Consider the following 18802-nt stretch of genomic DNA (forward strand, 5'->3'; position numbering starts at 1 on the left):
GTTGTATCATGTTGAAGCTGCATGGCAGCTGTACCTGTACACGCCATCCAAGCTCTGTTTGTCTCAATGCCCAGGCGTATCAAGGCCATTATTATGGCCACAGGAGGTTGTTCTGGGTATTGATTTCTCAGGATCTATGCACCCAAATTGTGTGAAAATGTAATCACATGTCAGTTCTAGTATAATATATTTGTTGAATGAATACCCGTTTATAATCTGCATTTCTTCTTGGTGTAGTAATTTTAATGGCCAGTAGTGTATATCAGCCAGACCAATGAATGGATAAAAGTCATGAAAAACTGTTGAATTCTGCTCGCCCAGACGAAAATAATTACATTTTTGAGTAGGGCCATCAAATAGACAGTACTATAAAAAGTACTAAAATCATATAAATTGTAGTAAGGTGCATATGGTAAGACCCAGGACTTAAATCCTACCATTTATTTTGTTTTTTGTGCCAATTGTTTTCATTATTAATTCATGTATTTCGGTACATACAGTACAGTTTAGTACTTTTATAGAACTGTCCATTTCCATGGCCCTATATGAAAAATTCGGAGTAGGCATTAAAATCCATGGAGAAGAAATAAAAACTTTGAGGTTCGCTGATGACATTGTAATTCTGTTAGAGACTGCAAGGACATGGAAGAGCAGTTGAACGGAATGGACAGTGTCCTGAAAGGAGGATATAAGATGAACATCAACAAAAGCAGAACGAGGATAATAGAATGTAGTTGAGTTAACTCGAGTGATGCTGAGGGAATTAGATTAGGGAATGAGACACTTAAAGTAGTGAAGGAGTTTTGCTATTTGGGGAGCAAAATAACTGATGATGGTCGAAGTAGAGAGGATATAAAATTTAGACTGGCAATGGCAAGGAAAGCATTTCTGAAGAAGAGAAATTTGTTAACATCGAGTATAGATTTAAGTGTCAGGAAGTCGTTTCTTAGAGTATTTGTATGGAATGAAACATGGACGGTAAATAGTTTGGACAAGAAGAGAATAGAAGCTCTCGAAATGTGGTGCTACAGGAGAATGCTGAAGATTAGATGGGTAGATCACATAACTAATGAGGAAGTATTGAATAGAATTGGGGAGAAGAGGAGTTTGTGGCACAACTTGCCTCAGAACATGCCCTACCAACCGATCCCTTCTTCTAGTCATCAAGGGATCACTAATTTAGTATTAGAGGGCAGCGTGGAGGGTAAAAATTGTAGAGGGAGACTAAGAGATGAATACACTAAGCAGATTCAGAAGAATGTAAGCTGCAGTACATACTGGGACATGAAGCAGCTTGCACAGGATAGAGTAGCATGGAGAGCTGCATCAAACCAGTCTCAGGACTGAAGACCACAACAACAACATGACAATACATTTGTTTTCTCTGGTAAGCAGGATCCAACAGACTTTTATGAGTTTCATCCATTCCTTGGTCCAGTTGATATACTTTTATTATTTTATCCTCCAACTGTCCACCCCCAGTAGCCGAATGGTCAGTGCGACAGACTTGCAATCCTAAGGGCCCGGGTTTGATTCCCGGCTGGGTCGGAGATTTTCTCTGCTCAGGGACTGTCCTTATCATCATCATTTCATTCCCACCAATGCGCAAGTCGCCGAAGTGGCGTCAACTCAAAGGACTTGCACCCGGCGAACGGTCTACCTGACGGGAGGCCCTAGTCACACGACATTTACATTTATTTATCCTCCATGTTTCTTTCTGGAACTTGAGGCATTTACCATGCCCATCTTCTTCACTCTGTGACTCGAATTTTGACTAACAGTCCTTTTAAGGATATTGTTACACAACTTGAAAGGGTGATGGAGGCATGCAGTAGTCTCTATATTTTGCTGTAAATGATCTGAATGCGAGTATTCTACTCGTTTTGCACCCTATTCTCTTGGAGAGTTCTTGTCCATTTTATATGCTTAGGATCTAAACATAACTGAAGTTACATATTGATTTCACTGGACCTCTTGTCAAAAAATTAATTTTTTCCTCCAATATATATATATATATTTTTCCCCCCTATTCAGATGCACCTGGTGATGCAGCTTAAGGCTGAGAAACTGTTTGTACTAATACAGGATTATTCAACAGCTGCTGCAATTTTGTATAACAAGAATTCATTTTCAAGTTGTTTGTCTCTTGCACATTGTAGTTCGAGGTATGCATTTATCTGTCTTAAATGCTCTTCTCGAGCAATAAAAGCCTCATGTGCATTCTTAAGTTCATCCTCAGGGGAAAATGGTACATATTGTACAAGCATATATACAACAGCTGGAACATTTCTAATTACCATTTTAGTATTGTTTAGCAGCTTTGCCTTCATCTTGTTGGTTACTCTTCCTCTTCTGCATCAGAGCTTTCTTCACCGTTTCCCACTTTCTTCACATAAAATGGGTCAGACTTCATTGTAAATTCAGATAGGCTTACTCTTGGGAAATCATAACCTTGTTCTTGTTGTCTTGGATGAACTTCATATCACTTGTATATGCTTGAGAAAAGTCCAACTGCTTGATTATCCTCAGATTTCAGCACTTGATACTGTTGATGCAGAAACTTATACTCTTAAAATCTGCATGCATGATTAGAAGAGCTTTCTTGCAATGTTAGTTTCATAATGATGAATTACTTGAGCTACACCTTCATTTACATATGCTGGTTCTGTCTTCATAATGCACTTGGTGATGCAGTGGGCAACAGATTCATTTGACCTGCATGGTTGTATTTTCATATTGGTGTTATGAACTCAAGAATTTGCTGATTATAATTATTGACCCATTTCTCAGCCATTCTTTGTTTTAACGTGCAGAATCATCCTCCATTCTGAATGAACTCACCTGAACTTAGTGGCATAATATGGGTCCATTGACATGGCTCATGAGGAAAAGCAAACAACATGGATAAGAGGAGGTTTTGTGGCACGTATAAATATGACAATGGATTTGGTAGCATTTAATATGTAATCTTAAACCTGGATCTTCTTCTTCACTTGGCAAGCAACATGAGACCTCTTGGTCAATGTACATAAGTCCTTCTGGACTTTCAAAAGATGAAGCATTTCCAGTCCATACTGCAATGTGGATACGTGACTTCCAAGGTTCTGAAATTCAATTCATGTCCTTAAATTTAAAACTTTTCCACAAGTAATATTTTCATTTTGTTTTAACTGCTTCATGAAAGCATCAACACAGCAAGAAAAATGTCAGCTCAACACAACAGGGTATGATTCATCAGGATGTAATTGGTTGGGATCTCTATAGGGTCTGTGATCTGCAATCAAGAAAAATCTTTGTGCTCGTCGAGCCAATTCAAGAGACATCTAAGGACCAAGACATGAATAAATGCAATTAATTTGTTGTGATCTGTTTGCCAATATTATGTGAATCCTCTTAGATTCTTCAAATGTTAATGAAGGGCCTTGACAACACCTTCTTGTCTTCACATAGCTCTGCAACGTGCACTAATCATCAGCTGCACTCCAAGATATTAAAACATCGGTGATGCATAAAACAAATCATTTGTTCTTTGAAAATGAGTAACTGAGCCTATAATTTGCTGCTGGAAGTTGTTCAGTGGTGTAATTTTTAGCAGACACTCTTCATTCAAGCTGTTCTTTTTCTTTTCTATAGGTATTAAGATACTTTCTGTAAAGTCCTTTGGCCATTTTCCTGTCGTGTATCCTTGATTACACTGTTCAGTCAACTTCCTTTTCCCTTCTTTCTCCAATGCCTTTAACAGTTCCACAGGAATCTCATCAATTCCCATTGCCTTTCCATTTTGCATCTCCTTCATAGATTCTTCAATCTCACTAGTTAGTATTGCATTTCCTTTGTCATCATCAGCAACTTTATCTGCTCCTTCTATCCCAAGGTCTTCTTCACTTGGTCGGCTGTCTGCAGCATATAGCAATTCTACGTATTCTTCCCATCTTCTCATTATTTTCTGGTGTTCACTCACCATTTTACCATCTGCTGCCTCTACTTCCTTTAGTCCACTGTTGTTTCTCTTTTCCCTGAATGTGAAACCCATTGCCTCTTAATTGATTATTTAACCTCCTGTAGTTGCACTTCCCTTCTTCTGTGTTTACAGTTTTCTGTTTCCTGCGATCATCCATCTTGGTTATCATATCTGGTGTTACCCACTCTTTCTTTACTTTTTTCCTCTCCTTGACTCCAAGCATTTCCTTAGCTGCCTTTTTGATTCCATTTTTTAAAAAGATCCCATCTTCCTTCTGTGTATTCCCTTTCCTGTCCTTGCATCATGATTTCACAATATACATTCTCTAATTTTTCACAATTGCCTTTGTCTTTCAGTTTCTCAAAGTTAATGTGCTTTCTCTTCTGTCCTTTCCAGGTTCTTTTCAGGTTAACTATAGCCTCAGCTAATACTAATACATGATCTGAATAAATATCTGCCCCTGGATCACCTTTGACACTCTTTAGGCAATTTTGGTATCTTTGTTGTATCATTATGTAATCAATTTGATATATTTTGTTGTCAAATTGAGATATCCAAGTATACCATCGTCTTTTGTGGTTATCAAATAGAGTATTTCCAACAGTGAGCCTGATATCGCATGCAGCCAAAGTCTTGCTGAGTACACTCAACAGAAGGCTGTATGGGTAGCTGAATTGTGAAATAGGAGATGAACAATTTGGTTTCAGGTGAGGAGTGGGAATTAGCGATGTCATTGGGCTACTGAGAGTGATAGGGGAGAGGTACACGGAGAAGAAAAGGTAGGTGTATGTTGTGTTCATTGATCTTGAGAAGGCTTTTGACTGTTTCAGGTGAGACAAACTGATGGAAATCCTAAGGATACATGGAGTTGACTGGAGGGATAGACAGCTAATTAGAAATTTACATTTGAACCACAGAGCAAGAGTAAGAATAGGAGGTGTAATGAGTGAAGAAATTGAACTGGGAAGAGGTGTAAGACAAGGTTGTTGTTTATCACCAACACTGTTCAATATCTATCTGGAGGAAATTATTAATGAAAGTTTTGACGGAAGGAGAGGAGTTTGTATAGGGGGTTGGAGAGAGGAGTGTATAAGATTTGCAGACGACATGGTTGTGATGGCAGAGAGTGCAAGAGAGATGGAACAAATCTTAGATGATCTAAACACAAAATTAGAAGAATATGGAATGAAGATTAACAAGAAGAAAATGAAAAGCATGGTAATTGAAGGAAAGGGGACAAAATGCCGTATGAAAATAGGGGAGAGGAAATAGAGCAAGTGCATAACTTCAATTACTTGGGAAGTGTAATAATGGATGATATGTATTGCTCAACAGAAATTAGGAAAAGAATTGCAATGGCAAAAGAAGTATTCAAGAGGAAACAGAAATTATTTTGTGAACCACTAAACAAAGATCTTAGGAAAAGACTTGCCAAATGTTACATCTGGAGCAGTGCACTGTATGGTGCAGAGAACTAGACATTGAGGAAGGAAGATGAAAGAAGATTGGAGGCACTAGATATGTGGATATGGAGAAGAATGGAAAAAGTGACATGGAAAGACTGAGTAAGGAAGGAAGAAGTATTAAGAAGACTTGGAGAAGAAAGAAACATGCTGAAAGTCATCAGAAAAGGAAAACGGAACTGGATTGGACATTGTTTGGGGAGGGACTGTTTATTGAAGGAATGAATAGAATGAATGGTGGAGGGAAAAAGGGGAAGAGGAAAAAGAAGGTATCAAATGCTGAACAATATCAAAGGAGACAAATATTCAGAAGTGAAAAGACTGGCTATAGACAGACAAAAGTGGAAGAGGCTTAACCCATGACAAGACATGCAGTAAGGCAGAATACCATACTACTGCTTCATTCAAGCCATTGTTGCCATATAGAAAGAGATGGAGCCACGAAAATTCCTCTGGTATTAACTCTCTATTCACATTCACAATATTAATCTTAGTTTTGTAAACAATTTCATTTACTTTCTACTTCCTTAAATTTATCATTAACACATGGCTGCTCATGATCAGTTGGTGTGATTACAGATGTTTGCACAAGACTGAATTGTGATGCATTTACTGGCTCTAGTTGTGGGTCTTTTCATCGGGAACTTCATCTACCTGTATCAATTGATGTGCCTATAAATACTGAAGCATTGATATAAGTCCTTCTTTGATTAAAAAATTGATAGCATTAATTGTAAATTGTTTAGCAGCTTTGGAATGCACAGTTCAGCAAATAATATGAAAGAATTTGTCAACAGTATTGCATTTGGTGACACAGGTTTTCCAGTTTGTGCTCCACATTTTCCTGTTGGTCCCTATGAATGGGAATCAGTGAAATAAAACCTATTATAACAGTACACTAGACCATATGCACTGCCAGAAACAATCAAAATTCTGACATTAAATTAGAATATAATAAACTCAACTTGCCCTTTTCTCACATGATATAGTGAGAACTATGGATGGGGGGCAACAGGCAGATTCCATATTTCTATATTTCCAGAAACTATTTGACATGGTGCCCCATTGTAGGCAGTTAACGAAGGTGTGAGCATATACAATAAGTTCACAGGTATGTGAGTGAGTCAAAGGCTTCTTAATAATAGAACCCAGTATGTTGTCCTCGACAGCAAGTGTTCATCAGAGACAAGGGTACCATCAGGATTGCCCTAGGGAAGTGTGATAGGACCACTATTGTTCTCTGTATACATAAACAATTTGGTGGACAGGGTAGGCAAAATCTGTGGTTGTTTGCTTATGCCATGGTGTATGGTAAGATGTCAAAGTTGAATGACTGTAGGAAGATAAAGGACACAATTTCCAGTTGGTGTGTTGCATGGCAGCTAGCCCCAAATGTGGGAAAATGTAAGTTAATGCATATGAATAGGAAGAACAAATCTGTGATGTTTGGATACAGTATTATCAGTGTCCTGCTTGACACAGTCAAGTTGTTTATATATTTGGGTGTAACGTTGTAAAGTGATGTGAGGTGAACGAGCATGTGAAAACTGTGGTGAGGAAGGCAAATGGTTGACTTTGGTTTATTGGGAGAATTTCAGCAAAGAGTGGTTCCCTTATACAGAAGACCACATATAGGACACTGGTGTGACCTATTCCTGAGTACTGCTTGAGTGTTTGGGATCCGTGTCAGGTTGGACTGAAGGAAGACATTGAAGCAATTCAAAGGCAGGCAGGTAGATTTGTTACCAGTAGGTTCAAACAAAATGTAAGTATTACAGAGATGCTTTGGGCACTCAAATGGGAATACATGGAGGGAAGGCAATGTTCTTTTTGAGAAACACTCCTGAGAAAATTTAGAGAACCAGCATTTGAAGCTGACTGCCGAACAATTCTACTGCCGCTAACATACATTGAACATAAGGACCACAGAGATAAGATATGAGACGAGAAATTAGGGCTCCTACAGAGACATACAGACAATCATTTTTCCCTCGCTCTATTTGTGAGTGGAATGAGGGGGGGGGGGGGGGAGAGTGATGTCAAGTAGTGGTTCAGGGTACAGTAACTTGAGGAGTGTCTGTGCAGATGTAGATTATGTTTGGTAAACATAAATTTAGTGTCGAAGTGCAAAGATTTAGGAAACTATTTACATAATTTTCCCTGTCACATAAACTGCCATTGAAGATGCCATTTAAATTATCATGCTCAGAAACAAAAGCACTGTCAGACATCAGGATGTTGTGTCTCACATCATCAGAGTTTCTGATCTCCAAATAGCTCTGATTATCAATTAGTTAGGCATCTGGTTGATGTCCAGTTTCCCAACCAATTCCTTCATAAAATCCAACACCTTCAATGAAGTTTCTATTTAGAACATTGATATCCCATTGCCTTTGTAGCAGAATGGCAGCAAATATTAAATGTACCACAATCATGGTGAAACATTGGTATTCAGAATGTGCAGATTGAAAGATTTCTTCATATCTTTGATTCTAGAAGGCATTTACAATTTGTGATTAAACAGTAACTCAGATTTAGGCACTATGGGTTGGAGCATAAGTGGCTTGGGCATCAGATTCACTTGGTTGTTCTAGCTGAGCTGGAAAAGTGCGGATGAGGTCCAGTGTATTTCATCACACTCATTGATTTACTCTTACACCCTTGTAGAGTGGGTTATCTACAACCAGCTGCATTGTAGACATACCTGTGTATATACTGAAGTTTTCCAGAGTTTTGGCCACCACAACAATTTCTACCTCTGTACTTGATTGAGAAAGCATTTGAGGCATCTTTTCACTGACTTAAAAGATATCGAGACCAACAATGCCTCATGTCATTTAAAATTATATTGACCAAATTTGCTTGGAAATTTAATGACTTTGACAAATGGAATGATGCGCCAAGGCAAATGTCATTCTGCTTCAGTTAGTACCACAATTTCACCATGAATATCACCTGGTGGCGAGTTATTCCAATACACTTTTGATGGAGCACAACTTGTTGAGGTCTTCAAGTGCATATTGCATCAGTCACAAATAAGCAAATCCTTTGTAGAGGTGTGTTCTGCTGGCAAATATGCCTTAGGCAAAACCAAATGATATTTCTCTGGCTGACTAGAATAGCATATTTCCTGGTAGATATCACAACACTTGTTGCAAAAAGTGACCTGTGGTTGAGTGGAACTCTGCCCATCAGCTGCCCTCTGAGCAGAGTCCTCATGTTTATGTCATAGTCTTGCTTCACTACTCCTCACTTGTCTCTCTAGCCCTTGGTTCAGAGTGTCCTAATACATCTTATAACATTTGATAAATATGTCCTTCTATAGTCTCAACTGCTCATGTTTGAGCATGATGAAGTGGATCACTAGTGAGGAGAGAGATATGTTCATCAGCTGTCTTGATTGCTCTCATTTGGGCTTGTTGTGCTCTTTGACTTTCAAGGCAAGAGATACGCTCTTCAGCTGTTTCATTTGCTCTTGGTTGTGCATGTCATCATGCGTCATTGGCATGTCAAGAGGAACGTGCATCCACCATCTTGATCAATAGCACTTGAGGCATTTGTTCCTTGACAGTTGCATGTTTGACACTGTGCTGCTTTTCAGGAATTTCTTTTTGTTGTAACTTCTCCTGTTGTTTCTGTTTCTCTTTATCTAGGCATTTCTCACATTGGGTGTCTGTCTTCTTGAACATTGAAGAAGTTTTCACTAATGCAATATTTACAATTATCATTATTTTATCATTGCAAACTCACTTTTTTAAACTGTCATCCATTTTTGCAATATATTTAAATTTTCAAATCTATAGCTGATCAGGAAGTTTGTAGCAAACAGACCAACAGACAGAGAACAAAGTAAGTTACCAAGAACATGGTAATAAAATACGAAAATGAATGCTGTATTTGCTATATGTTTCAAAAAATTGAGACTGTTCACATTTAAAACCTTTTTTTGTGTTTATTCATGAATTGACAAAACTCATCTCCCTCAAAAAAGATATAATTCTTCAACAAAGGCACATTTACTTTCTCATGATTAAAAAAATATACAAATATTGCACAGATTAAGAAGAGTATAGCTCTTAACCTCAACCACATTCCACAATTATAACATTTCTGAAGAAATTTATTGTTGGTAATATGTTATATTAAGACTTACAGCAGGAAAAGCAGCTTGCTCTCTTGTGTATGGACGATCCCAATTGCTTGAAACAACATCAGTCTGAGTATGAGGTGCCATCTTTAGTGGATTTATACGTATATCCATTTTTCCCTCTTCAATGTCCCTTATTTCCTGTCTGATACCTAGAAACAGTTCTGTTGTAAGTCCTAGTATAAGGAATCGATTTTATGAAGTATAGTGGGAGGTTAATTTTTACTCTTAAAAAAGTACAAGGATCAAAGCAATATGAACACACACATGAAGGCTAATTTCTATGAAAGGTAGCAAAAGATTATTGTACAATTGCAGGCTTTTTGTGGCTGATGTTAAATGAAGTCATCATGTGGTTTCATTTAATCTGTACAGAAGATTGGTGCTCAATATACAAATGAGCATTCGGTTGCAGAGTTCTGTGTTGGCAGCAATTGTCATAAAATTCTGGTTGCATAAGTCACATCAAATTGAAGTTAAAGCTCAAGTTTATGGGCTCATTACAGCTATCTTTTGGCAGTCAGATTTTTAGCTCCTAATTATGGAACTGTGGCAATGATTCTCAAAACTTTAATCTGGTGTGGCATACAGGAAGTGTAGACATGTGTTTGGCAGTATTGTAGTGACACTGTTCCCTATTTGACTATCAGGGAAGTCTCCAAATACAGAAATAATAATCAGCCTTGATCACAAAAATTTGTGATCTGATTATTATTTCAGATTATTTAATCAAATCTAGTCTTGTTCCAACACTGTTTTCAAAAATTATTAACCTTTAAATATATTTTGAAGGGTCTCTCAGTATTTAATCATACATACATAGTGTCTTTCTACAGTGCTGCAGTGGTTTGATATGTTAGTAGGCTACTGATTATATATGTATATTACTTTGATTGGCCAAAAGGTTTTCCGTGAATAACAGACAGTGTTACATATTTGATGCTAATTTTCATACAATACATCACAACTCAAATAATGGACTTTGCTTGTCCAGAAAGTGGTTTATCAAATGCTATTGAAACTGCAAATCTTCTCTAAGCAATTCTTATGTTACACATAAACTCTTTTTTTGTGAGGTGGTGTTTCAGTACTAAATCTGCCAGACAAAAATTCTTGAATTATACTGAAAATAAAGTAAAGAACTGTGTCATGAACAGCACAGTTAATAAAACTTGTTCACCAGTATCAATTTTCCAGAATGTTTCAATATATTCACAAATATTAGTGTTTAAGAAACTGAACTCCTCCTGAATAGACCATGAAGGCCCAATGGTACCAACTGGCTGCTGTGTCATCCTCAGCCCATAGGTGTCACTGGATGTTGATATGGAAGGGCACGTGGTCAGCACACCACTCTCCCAGCCGTATGTCAGTTTCCGAGACTGGAGCCACTACTTCTCAATCAATTAGCTCCTCAGTTTGCCTCACAAGGGCTGAGTGCACCCTGCTTGCCAACAGCACTTGGCAGACCAGATGGTCAACCATCCAAGTGCTAGCACAGACTGACAGTTCTTAACTTTGGTGATGTAATGGGAACCAGTGTTACCACTGCAGAAATGCTGTTGGCCAATATTAGTGTTTGGTAGACAAAAATCCACCACTGCAGCTACAGTCATTAAATTGAACTGTAAAAAAAGAACTTCCTTTAATGCTCTCAATAGAAATAAAAGGTCCTGCATAAAAGGAAAATCTAACAATAAAATAAGAAAAGCATGCAGCAACATTGAAACACCTAGTTGGTAAGAATGAAACAACAAAAGAAAAATAACATCACTGTTAATACAAGAAGAAGCCCACTGGACTCGCATTCGGGAGGACGACGGTTCAATCCCGTCTCCAGCCATCCTGATTTAGGTTTTCCGTGATTTCCCTAAATCGTTTCAGGCAGATGCCGGGATGGTTCCTTTGAAAGGGCATGGCCGATTTCCTTCCCCATCCTTTGCTAACCCGAGCTTGTGCTCCGTCTCTAATGACCTCGTTGTCGACGGGACGTTAAACAACACTAACCTAACCCTAACAAGAAGAAACAAATAGTTACTCATTATGTAGATGTAATTATATAAAAGAAGAAGAAACGAGAGCTCAGGGACCAATGTTGGTAAGGCTATGCAATGATCTTATCCCATCACAAGCTGTGAAAGAAGACCACAGACCGATGACCGTAGCAGTCTGGTCCCTTTAATCCCTCAAACTCTCAAAGAAGACCACATTGCAACTGCAAGTGTATCTTCTGGCTGTAGTAGGACCATAATAATGTTCTCAAGGGGACACATGCAAGTAATAACCTTAGCAAAGATTTTCCATAACAAGGAAAAAAACCACCACCACCACCAACAACAACAACAACAACAACACTCGTAGAAACCACATATGAAACTCATCCCAAGTGAAGTGGAAAAAAGAAAGGCTGACAAAACTCAGTCCTGTTCACAACCAAATCTTAATTTAATTCTAAATGATATCCATTAATACACTTACTGATAAGCGCATCACAGAACCTGTCAAGTTCTTTCTTGTCTTCAGATTCTGTTGGTTCAATCATAAGTGTCCCACTGACTGGCCACGACATAGTAGGTGCATGGAATCCTGTTCAACAGCAAAACAACATGCTTTCAATTGTTGTATTTGTAACCAAATAATTCTTTGAAGTAAAATAATGCATGAAATTTTTAATTGTAGTTTATATATGTTACTTTTTGATATACATGAATTGGCCACCAATTACATCAATGCAGCATTGTATGCAATTTATCAAACTGTTAAACTCATGTAACAAGTCTGCCTGTGGAATGGTGGCAATATGGCAATAGTATTTTCAAAGTTCTGCTTTTGTTCTTCCACTGTATAGTGGTTTACTGAGTATGCATGTGGATGTAGATGTTTGAGTAAACCTGACCCTCTGACTTTCCCCAATAGGTAAGATTTTCAGGGAGAGAGAGCAGGTGACTGGGCTGAGGAGATTTTACTGCCTTTGCTGATAATCCTGTCATCACCAAACATAATGCCAAAGTTGTATGTGTAAGTGTGATGTTGCACCATAAGTCACTTGTCTTCTGTCAGTTGCCCTCAAATAGGTTAAACAGAGTCCAAACTCACTGCTCAGTATTAACAGTTCGAGGAAAAAATTGTGTTATGTTTTGGACCCCATTAAGCCATAACTATTCAATGTATTCATCAGGATTTTCTATTACATAATGGTGGATGTACCATCAGTTCAAATAGCTGGACAAGCTGAACCAGGCATAACCTGAAGAAATAAAAGCTTGAGAATCCAAATGTCTCAATACCACTTCCTTTGAAAACCATCAGCAGAACCAAATAAGTTAGTTTGGAAGCTTTAGGCTCATGCATGAAAGAAAATCTGTAGGGATAAATACAATGATGAGCCAAAACATTACAACCACTTGCTAAACAGCATTTTGGTCCATCTTTTGGAAATTAATACAGCAGTGATTGTGTGTGACATAGTTTCAGTAAGTCCATGGTAGGTTTCCAGAGGTACGTGACACCAGATGCCTACACACAGGTCATACAATTCCTGTAAATTGTGGACTAGTGGTTTTTAGGCACAGAACTGGCACCTGATAGTGACCAAGAGGTGTTCCAGTGGGTTCAAATCATCCAAATTTGTTGTTCACTGTCATGCTCCTGAAACAACTACAACATGATTCTGTCCTTGTGACACAGATAATCACTGTACTGGAAGATGCCATCACCAGTGGGGAAACGTCATGGATGAAGGGATGCAGGTGGTCCATAATAATGTTCATGCAGTCAACAGCTGTCATGGTGCCTTTGATTATTAACACAGGTTCCATGGGAGCCCAGGCGAGTGCCCCATAGTACAATATTGCCCCCAATAGCCTGCATATTTGGCATGGTGGATGTTTTGGGCAGCCATTTGCATGGATGATGGCATTGATCTGGAGTAGCAAAAACAGGAGTCATCTGACTGGTGAAACATTATTATTGATTCACAGTCTAATTTTGATGATCCCATGACCATTGCAATCATAATTGACAAAGCCATTGAGTCAACATGACAAAACATAGGCATCATCTGCTGCGGAGCTCCATGGTCAACAACAAGCACTGAACAATGTGCTCCAAAACATCTTTGTCTGCACCAGCATTATACTTGGTCATCACATTTGCTACAGACTGCTACCTATCCTGCTTTACAGACAAGTAAGTAGGCAAGCCTCTGACCTCCACATTCTCTGATTAAGTGTGGATGTCCAACACTCTTTTGCTTACTTGTGGTTTCTCTGTCCTTCAACCACGTTCCATAGATGCTCACAAACTAGCATGCAAACTGCAGATCAGCTTCACCATTTCCAAGATGTGCATTCCAGGTGTCAGGCCATAAAAATTTGCCCTCTGTCAAAGTTTCTTATGCCAGTGGATTTCCCCACAACACCACCACACAGCATTCAATCTCATGGTATGCAGAGGTCACAATGTTTACACTCATCAGTGTATGCAGGTCGAATTTCATGAAGTTGTGACACCTCAATCTTAGATTTCCCACTTGCACAGTTAACTGGCATCATAAATTATTATTATTATTATTATTATTATTATTATTATTTTTTTTTTTACAGGAAAATTTTCACCTGGCCAGTGTTGTCTGATGCTTGGACTTGATTCAGATAACAATCGTTCTCATTCAGTACAAAGGAGACTCCACACCATTTTTACACTAAGTCCTAGATTTTACCGTTTTGAACATGGCTGTTTTCCAGCAACCATATATAAGTTTCAATAGAGAAATAACACACCCAACCGATTGCAAATAATTGTTTAATACATGACCTAGGTTTCAACACCTCTAAGGATGTCTTCATCAGAATGAAAATTTAGAAGCTACATAAAATAATACATAGAAAAATAAGTTTGACAGAAACATTAACTGAGATGAAAAATGTCACACCGAGCGAGATGACGCAGCGGTTAACACACTGGATTCGCATTTAGGACCATCCTCATTTAGGTTTTCCACAATTTCCCTAAATCATGTCAAGCAAATGCAGGGTTGGTTCCTTTGAAAGGGCATGACCATATTCCTTCCCCATCCCTCCTTCGTCTGATGGGACTGATGATCTCTCTGTCTGGTCCCCTCCTCTGAATCAATCAACCAACCAAAAATGCCACAACATAGAAAGGTTACTTACATAAAGTTACAATTTGAGAAGGCAATAGACAAAGTTTAGAGTAAACGTGTTCAAGTCAAAAATCAAAAATGTTCCAGTATTTGGTACGTACACCTTGCAAGGAACAACATCAGAGTAAGTGGGCCAGTGGCTTACATTGCTGCTACAAAAACAAGACAAGTTGTGCCACCTATCGAGTGAGAACAGTAGCATATGCCCAGTTGAAACAGTAGAACAGAAATAAATGAATTAAACAACAGTTAATTAATTAAGAAAATTCTAAGGAAGAGAGCTTAAAGTACTTTTGATAATACACAGATTTAAGATTTCCATCAATTATTTCCCTCATACTTACATCCTCAAACACTTCAGTAAATGTTTTTCATACATTATGCTTCACATACTCAACAACAAACGTGCACTATTTTATCATTAGCACTATTTTGTATTCACTCCAGTTGATTTATAGCTCTGACACAAACAACATGTTGCTGTCACATGTCCCTGTATGCCCACATTGTTGCATGTGCTACTCTCACACTGTAGCAGGAGAGGTTTGAATATTATTTCTTGTATGAGCACAAAATTGCAGAATAAAATATTGTCATAACTTTGTGATGATTTTCTCCATAACAAACACCCCCCCCCCCCCCCCCACACACACACACACACACCGAACATTATCAATAGACCATGATTTAATTAATCTAAAATGGCTCTGAGCACTATGGGACTTAACATCTGTGGTCATCAGTCCCCTAGAACTTAGAACTACTTAAACCTAACTAACCTAAGGACAACACACACATCCATGCCCGAGGCAGGATTCGAACCTGCGGCCATAGCAGTCATGCGGTTCCGGACTGAGCGCCTAGAACCGCTAGACCACGATTTAATTCATCTTTTTATGTGTCTTAGGTAGTGATCGTTTGGAGATGATCAGTAGTGCATATTTACACATTGTACATAAGTGCAGATCACTGTGTAATGCATCAGAGCTATATTCTTCATAATGTTACCCAAACCATAAATTAAACTGTTGAACATGATTTGTTGCTACCAGTAAATCATGTTCCCAAGTTGGGAGATAACATGTAAGTAGTCTTTAGAAGCAGTTCAGTCAATATGTTATTATAAGCAATGCGCAATATCTATTTAGTTCTTGATCAGATTGTTGATTCTTTGCATGGCACTAGTTGTCAATCTTCTGCCAGTGGAAAGTTTCCATTCTACTATATTACTTCTTATTACACCCAAAGAACTTCATATTTGTTTTATCATTGCATGAAGGATCAATTTTAACCACATTTACGGTATGGGGCGAATAAAAGAGGTTCAGATGAGTGGATATGGTTGGACGTGAATGTATGCTATAACCACACCCCATTATGAGTGTTTGCAAGTTGTGTCAGTGTGAGTCAAGCAGCGCAAAGGGCATGACGGTACTCACAGATGAGTAGTGGGGGTTTATTGTGGACAGTTATGTGACAACAAAGTCATGAAAACAGTGCGGTCAGTTGTTTACTGAGAAGTTTAATGGTGTCAAAGTGCCAGCAAACAGTGTCATGCAATGCTTTGTCTGAAAATGGCATCAGACAGGATCTGTTTTGAACAAGTCAAAAAACAGTCCAAAATGTGCCTGCACACCAGAAAATGTGCCTGCAGTTCAGCAGAATATGCTTCAGAGTCCTAACAATTCAACCTGATGCCTGTTGCAAGAGACCGCCATATCTCATTGATCATGCTGACGAATAGTCCACCTAGACTTGCACATGCAACCCTACTGAGTGTGTGTTGTTCTTGCTTTAAAACCAGCAGATGCTCATCAGTGCCTCCAGTTCTGTGAGTGGCTGTTCAGTTCAACGAGATAACAATGAATGGCTTGGACATGGATTTGTTCTTTATGTGTGATGAAGCCAAGTTTAATCTAAGGGAGAACTGTAGGGCCCCCCTAGACAGGTCAGGCGTGCACTACACACCGGAAGCAGCTACTAGGGTAGCAGAGTACGTGTGGCGTGCACACGGGGGTTTTTTAGGTTAGAGGGACCCCCCCTTGGGCGAAACGATAAAATACCTGACGGCTTACCAGAGAGGACATTATCATCGTTGATAAAGAACGTCCGTCCTCAGAGACCAAAAACAGGAAAAGTTGACGTAATATTGGTAAACTGCAGGAGTATCCAGGGCAAGGTTCCTGAATTAGTATCTCTTATTGAAGGAAATAGTGCGCATATAGTATTAGGAACGGAAAGTTGGTTAAAACCGGAAGTGAACAGTAACGAAATCCTAGACACAGAATGGAATATATACCGCAAGGATAGGATAAACGCCAATGGTGGAGGAGTATTTATAGCAGTAAAGAATTCAATAATATCCAGTGAAGTTATTAGCAAATGCAAATGTGAAATAATCTGGGTTAAGTTAAGTATCAAAGGTGGGTCAGATATGATAGTCGGATGCTTCTATAGACCACCTGCATCAGCAACCGTAGTAGTTGAGCGCCTCAGAGAGAACCTGCAGAACGTCGTGAAGAAGTTTCATGATCATACTATTGTAATAGGGGGAGACTTCAATCTACCAGGTATAGAATGGGATAGTCACACAATCAGAACTGGAGCCAGGGACAGAGACTCTTGTGACATTATCCTGACTGCCTTGTCCGAGAATTACTTCGAGCAGATAGTTAGAGAACCAACTCGTGAAGCTAACGTTTTAGACCTCATAGCAACAAATAGACCGGAACTTTTCGACTCCGTGAATGTAGAAGAGGGTATCAGTGATCATAAGTCAGTGGTTGCATCAATGACTACAAGTGTAATAAGAAATGCCAAGAAAGGAAGGAAAATATATTTGCTTAACAAGAGTGATAGGGCACAAATCGCAGAATATCTGAGTGACCACCATCAAACGTTCATTTCTGAGGAAGAGGATGTGGAACAAAAATGGAAAAAATTCAGAAACATCGTCCAGTACGCCTTAGATAAGTTCGTACCGACTAAGGTCCAAAGCGAGGGGAAAGATCCACTGTGGTATAACAATCATGTACGAAAGGTACTACGGAAACAAAGAAAGCTTCATCATAGGTTTAAGATTAGTCGAATCATAGCTGATAAGGAAAAGCTGAACGAAGCGAAAAAGAGCGTAAAGAGAGCAATGAGAGAAGCATTCAACGAATTCGAACATAAAACATTGGCAAACAATCTAAACAAGAACCCTAAAAAGTTTTGGTCATATGTAAAATCGGTAAGCAGATCTAAATCCCCTATTCAGTCACTCGTTGACCACGATGGCACCGAAACAGAGGACGACCGAAGAAAGGCAGAAATACTGAATTCAGTGTTCCGAAACTGTTTCACTGCGGAAAGTCGTAACACGGTCCCTGACTTCAGCCGTCGCACGGACACCAAAATGGAAAATATTGAAATAAACGATATCGGAATTGAAAAACAACTGCTATCACTTAGTAGCGGAAAAGCATCCGGACCAGACGAGATACCCTTAAGATTCTACAGTGATTATGCTAAAGAACTTGCCCCCTTTCTATCAGCAATTTATCGTAGATCGCTGGAAGAACGTAAAGTACCTAGCGACTGGAAGAAAGCGCAGGTCGTTCCCATTTTCAAGAAGGGTCATAAATCAGATGCGAATAATTATAGGCCTATTTCGCTTACGTCAATCTGTTGTAGAATAATGGAACATGTTTTGTGTTCTCGTATTATGACGTTCTTAGATAATACAAATCTCCTTCATCATAACCAACATGGATTCCGCAAACAGAGATCATGTGAAACTCAGCTCGCCCTATTTGCCCAAGAAATTCACAGTGCCGTAGACACTGGCGAGCAGATTGATGCCATATTCCTGGACTTCAGGAAGGCATTTGATACGGTTCCGCACTTACGTTTAGTGAAAAAAATACGAGCTTACGGAATATCGGACCAGGTTTGTGATTGGATTCAGGATTTCCTAGAAGAAAGAACACAACATGTCATTCTTAACGGTTCAAAATCTGCAGATGTATAGGTAATTTCGGGAGTACCGCAGGGAAGCATGATAGGACCTTTATTGTTTACAATAT

The 18802-nt window shown here is 38.8% G+C and overlaps 1 protein-coding gene across 1 annotated transcript in view; it reads right to left on the minus strand.

Annotated features, from left to right (window-relative positions):
- Nucleotides 1-18802, minus strand: part of LOC124555229 (glycine dehydrogenase (decarboxylating), mitochondrial) — a 316302-nt gene that overhangs the window by 10649 nt on the left and 286851 nt on the right. The window contains exons 17-18 of the mRNA XM_047129086.1: nt 12050-12157; nt 9578-9723 (exon numbers count right to left, since the gene is read on the minus strand). Of these exons, the coding sequence (XP_046985042.1) occupies nt 9578-9723; nt 12050-12157 (254 nt within the window). The remainder of the gene's footprint in view (nt 1-9577; nt 9724-12049; nt 12158-18802) is intronic.

Source organism: Schistocerca americana, chromosome X (assembly GCF_021461395.2).
Source record: "Schistocerca americana isolate TAMUIC-IGC-003095 chromosome X, iqSchAmer2.1, whole genome shotgun sequence".
In the NCBI taxonomy this organism is placed as follows: domain Eukaryota; kingdom Metazoa; phylum Arthropoda; class Insecta; order Orthoptera; family Acrididae; genus Schistocerca; species Schistocerca americana.